The 11159-nt window shown below is 36.8% G+C and overlaps 2 protein-coding genes across 2 annotated transcripts; both read right to left on the reverse strand.

Moving 5' to 3' along the window:
* Positions 1-1027: 1027 nt before the first annotated feature.
* Positions 1028-2598, reverse strand: LOC130464230 (uncharacterized). The gene is made up of 6 exons (XM_056833700.1): positions 2274-2598; positions 1974-2177; positions 1778-1885; positions 1605-1686; positions 1418-1519; positions 1028-1282 (listed from the first exon to the last, which is right to left on the reverse strand). Exons 1-6 carry the CDS (start codon positions 2435-2437, stop codon positions 1181-1183), a joined length of 762 nt encoding a protein of 253 aa, XP_056689678.1. The 5' UTR covers positions 2438-2598; the 3' UTR covers positions 1028-1180.
* Positions 2599-4146: 1548 nt separating this feature from the next.
* LOC110803404 (uncharacterized) lies at positions 4147-10920 on the reverse strand. The gene is made up of 8 exons (XM_056832167.1): positions 9856-10920; positions 9553-9654; positions 6049-6367; positions 5720-5950; positions 5298-5594; positions 4780-5220; positions 4387-4662; positions 4147-4299 (listed from the first exon to the last, which is right to left on the reverse strand). Exons 3-8 carry the CDS (start codon positions 6349-6351, stop codon positions 4147-4149), a joined length of 1701 nt encoding a protein of 566 aa, XP_056688145.1. The 5' UTR covers positions 6352-6367; positions 9553-9654; positions 9856-10920.
* Positions 10921-11159: the final 239 nt, after the last annotated feature.

Raw genomic sequence — 11159 nt, forward strand, 5'->3', positions numbered from 1 at the left:
GTGTTTGTGTGCTACTCGAATCCTAAAGCTACCGGGATTTGTCATATGATTAAATCTAATCCGAAAAGATTTAGTTTATTTAATTAGAGTCCTAGTAGGATTATAATTAAATAAATTAGTATCCTAATAGGATTCCAAATCCTTTTCCATAAACTCTATAAATAGGTGCCTAGGGTCACATATTTACATCGAGGATTCAAGTATTCAAAGTGGGTTTTTGAGAGCAAAATTCAGTTACACAATTGCCTATAAAGTGCCGAAAATAATAGTACCTTAAGGGCGATTCTAGTTGGTCAATCTTAAGGCGGATCCGGACGTGCTGTGGACTATCTACGGAGGGACGACACTTGGAGTCCTAAAGAATTGTTCTTGTTCGGTTCGGGCGCAGCTAGGGAAGGCACGCAACAAAGAGTATGCATCTCAACTATGCTAAATGATTATGTGTAAATAATATGTTTTCCTGGCTTTATGGTTTTTCCGCATGATTTATGAATTGTCATATGTATCATAACCTAACAACTACCACTAGTAGAAAAAACCCTTATTGCAGCGGGCTTTTAGACCCCTGTTGCAGCGTACATCGTATGCTGCAACTGGGGGGCCTGCAACAAGTCTGAACTTGTTGCAGCGTACATGTTCGCTGCAAAAAGTGATTTGTTGCAGCGGGCTTTTAGATGTACGCTGCAACAAGTGCCAAAAAATTGGCAAAATTTTGGACTTGTTGCAGCGTACATATAAAAGCCCGCTGCAACAGACCCAACTTTTTGCAGCGTACATTTATTTGTACGCTGCAACAAGTCTGAATTACTCAATTTTTTGCAGCGTACATTTATTTGTACGCTGCAACAAGTCTGAATTTTTGCGAAATTTTTTTCCCTTGTTGCAGCGTACAACATATATGTACGCTGCAAAAAAGCACTTTTGGCGGGAAAATTCTAATTTTGTTTAGGGATACCTAGAGTGCCTTGCACCAAATATAGAAACCTGTCAAAACAATAATAGAATAACGCAACCTGTATAACAAATATAAAAACAACAACTGGAGTTTTGTATATATCCCAAAACCAAAAGTGCACATACCGATACATTTAAATACATTTACGTTCCAATTTCAAAGTACGCATACATTTTAACATAAAAGATTGTTCTATAACATCTAAACCAACACGATCAAGCGCCATCAGGTCAATAATAAATACTTGGTGGTAAAAAACTTCGCCCATTGCTCACGAACCACATCAATTTCCTCACTAGCATAAGGCGCAGTCCTCGGAGTATAGACCTTACAAAAACAAAAAATTGATGGAGCATATATTAGATCGATTAAATGCAAATGAAATGTCACATTTTAACATTCAAGCAACTAATGACAATGTATTAATAGTCTAGAATACGAATCAATTAGTTACTTAATTACCTCATCTAGCCGGCCTTCATAGTCATGTTGTAACGTGACTATCTCTAACATGAACTTCATAACGTAATAGCCACACTCAGTTCCGCCGATTTGTTGAGCACACTGATTAAGAAACATAATACTTTATCTTGCAAGGCCAATAATTAATAAAAACAAAGCAAAAAGCTAATTAAGAAACATGTTATACCTCTATATGAATGGGTTTACACGACTTAAAACTCGTTTTATTCGGACAATGCCCACCATTGCACTTGTACACTTGGTATGCCCTAGAAAATTAACGAAACATGGGTACTCATGAATATGATTTTGGCTTAGGTTTCTTAAAGACTAATGTAATTTGTAAGCAAAAGAACTTACAAACTCAAGATTCCCCATGCATAATCTGTTCGACGTGGATCTCTAGCAGAATCGAAAATATATACATAACCTCTACGTAGGTCCATCACGTATAAATTCCAATGATTTCTGTATAATTTATAAATGATATATTAAATATTTAATAACAATAATAATTAATATTTTATATGAAACTTATATAATATAACACACTTACTCTTGATTATATGGGATTAAAAACCAATTAGTTAGGTTAGGATTACCCATCTTCTCCTTTTCAATTTCAGCTTGGAAAATGTTTTTCAAATACATTGTTGGCGCTCCAGGGTCGGCCTTGATTCTAGTGCTTGACATAATCTCGGGACAAATGAACGAAATCCGAGACATTTCAAATGATTTGGCATGATCGTGCAATAAACACCTACAAAATAAACAAGATTACACTATTAAGATCGATAAAGAGAAAAAACTTCAAAGAAATAATAGTTTTATTAACAACAATAAAACATTTAATTACAATATGTAGACTTGGATCGCTGAAATGTTTAAGCACGCCCCGCGAAGGAACTCTCCTATATCAGACGCAGTTATGTATGTTTCTTGATCAAAATCCGAGTGCCAAACTGAGGCCGCCAATGGGATGGTAGTATTATCATATATATCATCAGGCGCCGAAGTCATGATAAACTGCAAGTATTTGCATGACGGGCCAAGACCTTGAATTGCATCGTGTACAAGTCCCGCTTTCTTGCTTTTGGTGGTTGATTCTTGTGTTTTACGATCACAACTACCCACGACCTCTAAGTTGGACTTAGGCTTAGAATTCGACTTCTTTGGATGCGAAAATTCCTATAACAATAGTCAATTAACATTAGTCATATAATAAGAATCAAATGAGTCATTAGGTTCTTTAGTTCAAAGTTGGGAGCGAAAATGTCATTTTAGCTCAATATATGACCTATAACGACCCAACGAGCCATAAATGTGCATAAATAGGTTCGAATGAGTTTTAGAAACTTAAAACTATGCATATTAGTCGTGTAATAAGAATCAAATGAGTCCTTAGGTTCTTTAGTTCAAAGTTGGGAGCGAAAATGTCATTTTAGGTCTATATATGACCTATAACGACCCAACGAGCCATAAATGTGCATAATTAGGTTCGAATGAGTTTTAGAAACTTAAAACTATGCATATTAGTCATGTAATAGGATTAAAATGAGTGTTTAGGTTCTTTAGTTCAAAGTTGGGAGCGGAAATGTCATTTTAGCTCTATATATGACATATAACGACCCAACGAGCCATAAATGTGCATGAATAGGTTCGAATGAGTTTTAGAAACTTAAAACTATGCATATTAGTCATGTAATAAGAATAAAATGAGTCATTAGGTTCTTTAGTTCAAAGTTGGGAGCGAAAATGTCATTTTAGCTCTATATATGACCTATAACGACCCAACGAGCCATAAATGTGCATAAATAGGTTGGAATGAGTTTTAGAAACTTAAAACTATGCATATTAGTCATGTAATAGGATTAAAATGAGTGTTTAGGTTCTTTAGTTCAAAGTTGGGAGCGAAAATGTCATTTTAGCTCTATATATGACCTATAACGACCCAACGAGCCTTAAATGTGCATAAATAGGTTGGAATGAGTTTTAGAAACTTAAAACTATGCATATTAGTCATGTAATAGGATTAAAATGAGTGTTTAGGTTCTTTAGTTCAAAGTTGGGAGCGAAAATGTCATTTTAGCTCTATATATGACCTTTAACGACCCAACGAGCCTTAAATGTGCATAAATAGGTTCGAATGAGTTTTAGAAACTTAAAACTATGCATATTAGTCATGTAATAGGATTAAAATGAGTGTTTAGGTTCTTTAGTTCAAAGTTGGGAGCGAAAATGTCATTTTAGCTCTATATATGACCTTTAACGACCCAACGAGCCTTAAATGTGCATAAATAGGTTCGAATGAGTTTTAGAAACTTAAAACTATGCATATTAGTCATGTAATAAGAATCAAATGAGTCCTTAGCTTCTTTAGTTCAAATTTGGGAGCGAAAATGTCATTTTAGCTCAATATATGACCTATAACGACCCAACGAGCCTTAAATGTGCATAAATAGGTTCGAATGAGTTTTAGAAACTTAAAACTATGCATATTAGTCGTGTAATAAGAATCAAATGAGTCCTTAGGTTCTTTAGTTCAAAGTTGGGAGCGAAAATGTCATTTTAGGTTAATATATGACCTATAACGACCCAACGAGCCTTAAATGTGCATAATTAGGTTCGAATGAGTTTTAGAAACTTAAAACTATGCATATTAGTCGTGTAATAAGAATCAAATGAGTCCTTAGGTTCTTTAGTTCAAAGTTGGGAGCGAAAATGTCATTTTAGGTTCGAATGAGTTTTAGAGGGTTTACCTTGGATGGTAAGTCTGTTGTCTTCTTTTGGGCCGCTAACACCGTTGTCTTTTTCTTGGAGCTACCATCCCTCTCTTTAGAAACATTAGACTTGGACTTCTTTTTAGGAGGTGAAATACAATCCTTTAAAATTCAACAAAAACAAGAGTAGGTAAGATGTCGAATGTGCTTGCGTGAACATATACATTCTAAACAATAAAACATATATACCTCGCCGTCTTCGAAAATCACTAAGTGTATGGGCCATTGCACAAAACTACCCAGAGCACCGCCTAAGTTAGTGAAACCATCTCCCGTAGGTACCGGAAGAATATCATCAACATGTCCGTCGTAAACAAAATCAACTTGGACTTTATAGTGACCAGGCTTCATCGATGTAAAATGTTGGGGCAATGCACCATCTGAGGGTTGTACCATACCATCCGCCACGACAATGTTGTTGCCTGAAACTTTCTCCTCAAGGGCAAGACGACATGGAGTCCTTTCCTTCATAAACAAAGGTTTCAATGCAACTTTGTAAGTGATACAGATTATTAAGTAAATGTCAACTAAAAACATAAAAGGATCAAGCAACTATGTTAAAAAAGAGTGACTACGTCGTACCTTTAGCTCGCGTGGTTGCGGCACTAAGATGTGACGAGTGGTTCTTGTAGCACTAACATCAAGGTCAACTCTGGCAGAATCATTTAAGTGGAGGTCATCAGGTATCGGGGTAGAAATGGAGTTTAGTTGTCCTGTTTTTAACAAGGTGCTTAGTTGCTTTTGGAGGGCCTCTGCCACCCTCTTCTCTACCCTTTTCTCTAATTCACCTTCAAACTCCTTTTTCACAGAAGCTCTGATTGATTCGTAATTTTCTGATGAAGCTTCACCATGGTCACTTCTACTATGTCGAATACACGGACCGAAAGCCTTTTTGATACCAACCATGCCACCTGTTCCCTTGACACGCCCACGATGATCTTTTTTCCCTATAGCTTTAGTGAGGGCATCCTCACCCTGTTCGAAAGAAAGATTTCCTTTTTCCTCTTCTGCGATGTACTCTAACTGCCAATTAGGAAAGTAAAATTACTTTATATTCTCTAATCAAAGCAAGTAAATATTAATTAATTATCGCTACTTACAGCTTTTGTTGCGATTTCAACAACTTCTGAATCGTTCGGGTCAATTTCCCACTTTCCCTCTTTATTTTGTACTTGATGGGCCAAAATCCACTCCTTTGATCTGTATTTTCTAACTCTATTAACATTTGAGGTCACTGATGAGTTCACCGAGGAGCTACTCGAGATAGGTAAAGCTGCATCTGGTGGAAGTCGTCCATCCTTTATCCAATCTAGTCGCTTTCTATTATAACCCTTTTGGCCGGTGCGATGTGGGTTCTTGTTGCATGATGCACTTTTCCTCGCCTTTTCACTACGAAGCTGTCAAAGACAACATAAAAAGATGGAAATAAATGTTTTTTCTGATAACTTTTTGTCCTAGAACCAATGTCAGTTTGCTACATGAAAAACTCTTTAAGGACAAGTTAAAGAAATATTATCATTACCAATGACTCTGGCAGGAAATAATGTTTAACAAAAGTCTTCCAATCATCCTCTGTGATATGGTTGTAGACATCCCAAGGCATCTTGTTTGTTTGATTTTTTGGCTTCTTTTCCTTCATAGTTATCCATCGGCGCACCAACTTGCTCTTGAAACAACTAAATCGTTTCGCCACACAAGAATGAAAATATTTCTCCCTCGAATGATTAGAATCATCAGTAATGTGGAACATAAGCTGTTAATAATTAAAAAAAGTTAAATTATAAAAATAGTATTTAAATCAAATTAAATAATCCCTAAAATATACAAATCAAGTTAATATCCAATGCTTACCTTAGTCTCCTCCCAAAACCCCTTCTTGATTTGCTCATCTACCTTTGGATATAATGGGACGTTAATATTAATTCTAGTAGCACAACTCCCAACTTGCTTCCCGTATTCATGAGACCATTGTCCATCGGGGACATTATATACATTATACTCAAGGAACATAGGCTTAGCGACTTTAACACCTTTTGACGGACCACGGCCTTTAATGGTCTTTGTAATCGTACTAACATCTTGTGATTCGTCACGCGTTGTGGGAGTCTTGCCACCTTCTGATTCATGCCTAACAACAATTTGGTTTTCATTCATCGTACCTATGTTGTTCCTGCATCAAGTAAAACATACAGAAGAGTGGTTACAAAATGTGCGCGCAGCAGCAAATCAGTGCTCTAGCATACAGAAGGATATCAGATCAGTGCAGATATCACAGATCAGATCAGCACTGATCAGTGCAGATCAGATCAGCACTGATCTGCACTGATCAGATCAGCACAGATCAGCACAGATCAGTGCTGATCAGATCTGCACTGATCAGTGCTGATCTGATCTGTGATATCTGCACTTCTCTGTTCTGCACTGATCTGATCAGCACTGAACTGTGCTGATCTGATCTGCACTGATCAGTGTAGATCAGATCAGCACAGATCAGTGCTGATCAGATCAGCACAGATCAGTGCAGAACAGATCAGCACAGATCAGTGCAGAACAGATCAGCACAGATCAGTGCTGATCTGATCTGCACAGATCAGTGCAGAACAGATCAGCACAGATCAGTGCAGAACAGATCAGCACAGATCAGTGCTGATCTGATCTGCAGTGATCTGTGCTGACCTGATCTGCAATGTTCCCCCCTTGTTGATTTTGTTCGAATTATAACAATATGACTGTTGCATCTGCAGCTTGAGACAGGTAGTCAGGTAAGTCCATTTTTTTAAAGTGAAACCATAGAGGAACAATTGACACTATTTTAACCAAATATTTGGTTAATAAAATTTCATCAAGGATTTGCAGATGCTAGTTTTATGGCAGTCAGAAGAGATAAATCAAGGTCAATTTTGAAACAACAGCAACTAACAGTACCACTCCCCACCAATTTTAAGTCTCTAGTTTGTGCAAAGGGGATCATGCAAAAGAGATGGCACTAATTGAAGAATGAACGAGAAATTTAAGTGTAAATATGTCAAAGCTCAACATAATGGAAAATCAATAAGAACAGCATAGAGAGAAAGAAATTTAGGGGCTGTTTGGTTCCCCAGACTTCCCCCTGGACTTGGATTCCCCCAAATTTCTATCAGTCTCTCATTGGTCAATGACTCAATGGTCACCACCATCATCCCAAATCAATCCACCCCACCCCACCATCACCTCACCACCACTATCACCGTCACCTCACTAGTCACCACTAAAGCAACTCTCACTTCCACCCACCATGGATACATCACCAGAAAAACCAACCTTCACATCCCTTCCTTGATCCATTTCACCCCTTTTCCCTCTTTTTATTCCTCTCCGCTTTTTGTTAGGGACCAAAACATCGCTTTACAATGTAATTGAACAATTGATAGAATACTAAGTTGACACATGCTCCGGCCTTCAAAGAATCAAATCATATCAAAGAATTTGAACTCTATAGCAGCAACAAGCCAACAAGCATGAAAAATTATATATGTGGAATGCACTGATCTGTGCAGATCTGATCAGCATAGATCAGTGCTGATCAGATCAGCACTGATCTGTGCTGATCTGTTCTGCACTGATCAGATCTGCAGAACAGATCAGCACAGATCAGTGCTGATCTGATCTGCACTGATCTGTGCAGATCAGATCAGCACAGATCAGTGCAGAACAGATCAACACAGATCAGTGCTACCCTCATCTGATCTGCATTGATCTGCATGTGCTGATCTGATCTGCAATGTTCTTTGTCATTCTTGGTGTGTTTGTTGAGGCAATATGAGAATGCAGGGCAGCTAACTCATTCTATAAACAAGTTCTATTAATCTAGTATAGTACGGAGTAGTATGTAAGTTAGATCGTAAAATGAAATTATGTAATTGAGTTTCACTTAAACTCAAGCAACAATCATTAAGAAACTTAATGAGGAAATCTGACAATCTCACTTCTCTTATATCATGAAATCATATACTCATATGAGATAAGTCTAGAAAACACCACTTATGCTAAAATGAGGCATTTTCGCTCCCAGCTATGAACTAACGAACATAAGGACTCATTTTAACCTTTTAAATGATTAATATGATTAATTTTAACTTTCCAAGACTCGATCCGATCTATTTATTCACATTAGAGACTTGTTTGGTCGTTGTGGTTCATATTTATGATAAAATGAGGCATTTTTGCTCCCAACTATGAACTAAAGAACCTAAGAACTCATTTTTAGGCTAATATGACACTTTCGCTCCCAACTTTGAACTAACAAACCTAAACACTCATTTTAATCCTTTTAAATGATTAATATGATTAGTTTTAACTTTCCTAGACTCAATCCAATCAATTTATGCCATTTGAGACTTGTTTGGTCGTTATGGTTCATATTTATGCTAAAATAAGACATTTTCGCTCCCAACTTTGAACTAAAGAACCTAAACACTCATTTTAATCCTATTACATGACTAATATGCATAGTTTTAAGTTTCTAAAACTCATTCCAACCTATTTATGCACATTTAAGGCTCGTTGGGTCGTTAAAGGTCATATATAGAGCTAAAATGACATTTCCGCTCCCAACTTTGAACTAAAGAACCTAAACACTCATTTTAATCCTATTACATGACTAATATGCATAGTTTTAAGTTTCTAAAACTCATTCGAACCTATTTATGCACATTTAAGGCTCGTTGGGTCGTTAAAGGTCATATATAGAGCTAAAATGACATTTTCGCTCCCAACTTTGAACTAAAGAACCTAAACACTCATTTTAATCCTATTACATGACTAATATGCATAGTTTTAAGTTTCTAAAACTCATTCCAACCTATTTATGCACATTTATGGCTCGTTGGGTCGTTATAGGTCATATATAGAGCTAAAATGACATTTTCGCTCCCAACTTTGAACTAAAGAACCTAATGACTCATTTTATTCTTATTACATGACTAATATGCATAGTTTTAAGTTTCTAAAACTCATTCGAACCTATTCATGCACATTTATGGCTCGTTGGGTCGTTATATGTCATATATAGAGCTAAAATGACATTTTCGCTCCCAACTTTGAACTAAAGAACCTAAACACTCATTTTAATCCTTTTAAATGATTAATATGATTAGTTTTAACTTACCTAGACTCAATTCAATCAATTTATGCCATTTGAGACTTGTTTGGTAGTTATGGTTCATATTTATGCTAATTTAGTCAACTAAGGTCAATTTAGGTCAATTTATTCAACTAAGGTCAATTTAAGCCCGCTCGTTTTGATTTAGGTCATTCTAGCTCAAGATTAGGAGACATGTTAATTAGCGCAACACTAGGAGAAAACGCACAACTCACCAAAAGTAAATACGTGCTTTATTTTCCGATTCTGAGAACTTCTGAAAAGACACAAATCACCGAAAGCTTCTGAAAATTTCTGACTCGGGGATCTCAAGTCATCTGCACAGAAAGTTAGAAAACTTTGGTCAGGAACAAAAGTAAGATGTGGAAGTACAGTAAGAATTAAAGAAAGCTAGAAAAGTATAATCATGAACACAATGGAAGTATAAAATAAGAATTAAAGATGTGGAAGTACAAACTACACCTTCCTAAATGCTAGAAAAGATACATTTAATCTGATATTCAGTTAGCTAGAATTACCTATTCCCAGAAGCCAACTCATCTTATTCATTTACGGTTTACAACCCAAATTCCTTCCCTATGATCTGTGCGCATATGATTAGTATTATTTGCATCTTCCTCCTCCGGTAACGGTTGAACAGCCGTTGGTAACAGGGGTGTTTCATCGTACTTGTCATACTCATCTTCATCCACAACATCATCAATACCCAGAATATTTCTCTTGCCTTGGGCAACTGCACGCCATATAGGATCAACATTGTCTACCACATAGAAAATTTGCTTAGCTTGTGATGCTAGAATGAATGGCTCGTCACTATCACTTAATCGATCAAAGTTAACCAATGTTAAACCAGGAAAAATTTCATCTTGTTTCACCCCATTATGGTTGTTGGCCCACTTGCACCGGAATACAGGGATCGTAAATTTGTTGTAATCAAGCTCCCATATTTCTTCGATAACACCATAATATGATTGTGTCGCATCAACCGGTCTTCTATCCTTGGCGCTTGCAAAGACCCTAGATGCTGCAACATGCTTCACTCCACTATTCTGCACCACACTCTTTTCATCTTGTCTTCTAGTGTAGAATGTGAACCCATTGATATCATACCCTTCATAAGACAGAACACATAGTCGAGGACCTCGAGCTAACCACTGGACCATTTCAGAAACATCTAGATTTTTTTTCATTTCCTCGGCTACTTCCTTCTTAAACCAATCAACAAATGTGCGATTATGTTCTTGCATCAACGCTCTTTCCTTCAACTTAGGATTCTTTTGTTGCAATTCTAGCAAATGCTTATCTATGTAAGGATTGACCTCGGTAAGATGCTGCAACACACAAAGATGTGCCTTATTCTTCCTTTCAGATGGAGGCGAGATCACATTTTTACCAATTACCCCATGCCCTTCAAGCCTCCCTGCATGACGAGATTTTGGAAGACCTATTTGCTCAAGCCTTGTTAAGAATTCAGCTACATATTGAGATATCTCTTCCTCAAGGACTCCCCGAATGATACTACCCTCCGGCCTTGCCCGATTCTTTGTTTTGTCCTTTAAATGCCCAAAAAATCTCTCAAAAGGATACATCCATCTTAAGAACACCGGACCACATAACTTGATTTCTCGAACTAAATGGACAATTAAGTGCACCATAATATCAAAGAAAGATGGTGGAAAGTACATTTCAAATCGACACAAAGTTTCAACAATATCATTGTGCAAAGAATCTAATTTCTCCGGATCAATCACTTTAGCACATATAGAATTGAAAAACACACAAAGTTTTGTTATAACATGTCTCACGTGTTTCGGCAATATCC

Source organism: Spinacia oleracea, chromosome 6, assembly GCF_020520425.1.
Source record: "Spinacia oleracea cultivar Varoflay chromosome 6, BTI_SOV_V1, whole genome shotgun sequence".
Classification (NCBI taxonomy): domain Eukaryota; kingdom Viridiplantae; phylum Streptophyta; class Magnoliopsida; order Caryophyllales; family Amaranthaceae; genus Spinacia; species Spinacia oleracea.

Bases quoted from the DNA above. Each gene is read 5' to 3' on its own strand.
- LOC130464230 (XM_056833700.1), bottom strand. From the start codon at position 2,437: ATGACTTCGGCGCCTGATGATATATATGATAATACTACCATCCCATTG. The intron at 2,178-2,273 runs GTAATTAAATGT...TTTATTTTGTAG, and splicing joins GCGATCCAAGTCTACATATT to GTGTTTATTGCACGATCATG. The intron at 1,886-1,973 runs GTAAGTGTGTTA...TAAATTATACAG, and splicing joins TTAATCCCATATAATCAAGA to AAATCATTGGAATTTATACG.
- LOC110803404 (XM_056832167.1), bottom strand. From the start codon at position 6,351: ATGAATGAAAACCAAATTGTTGTTAGGCATGAATCAGAAGGTGGCAAG. The intron at 5,951-6,048 runs GTAAGCATTGGA...AATTATTAACAG, and splicing joins GGTTTTGGGAGGAGACTAAG to CTTATGTTCCACATTACTGA. The intron at 5,595-5,719 runs GTAATGATAATA...TGTCTTTGACAG, and splicing joins ATTTCCTGCCAGAGTCATTG to CTTCGTAGTGAAAAGGCGAG.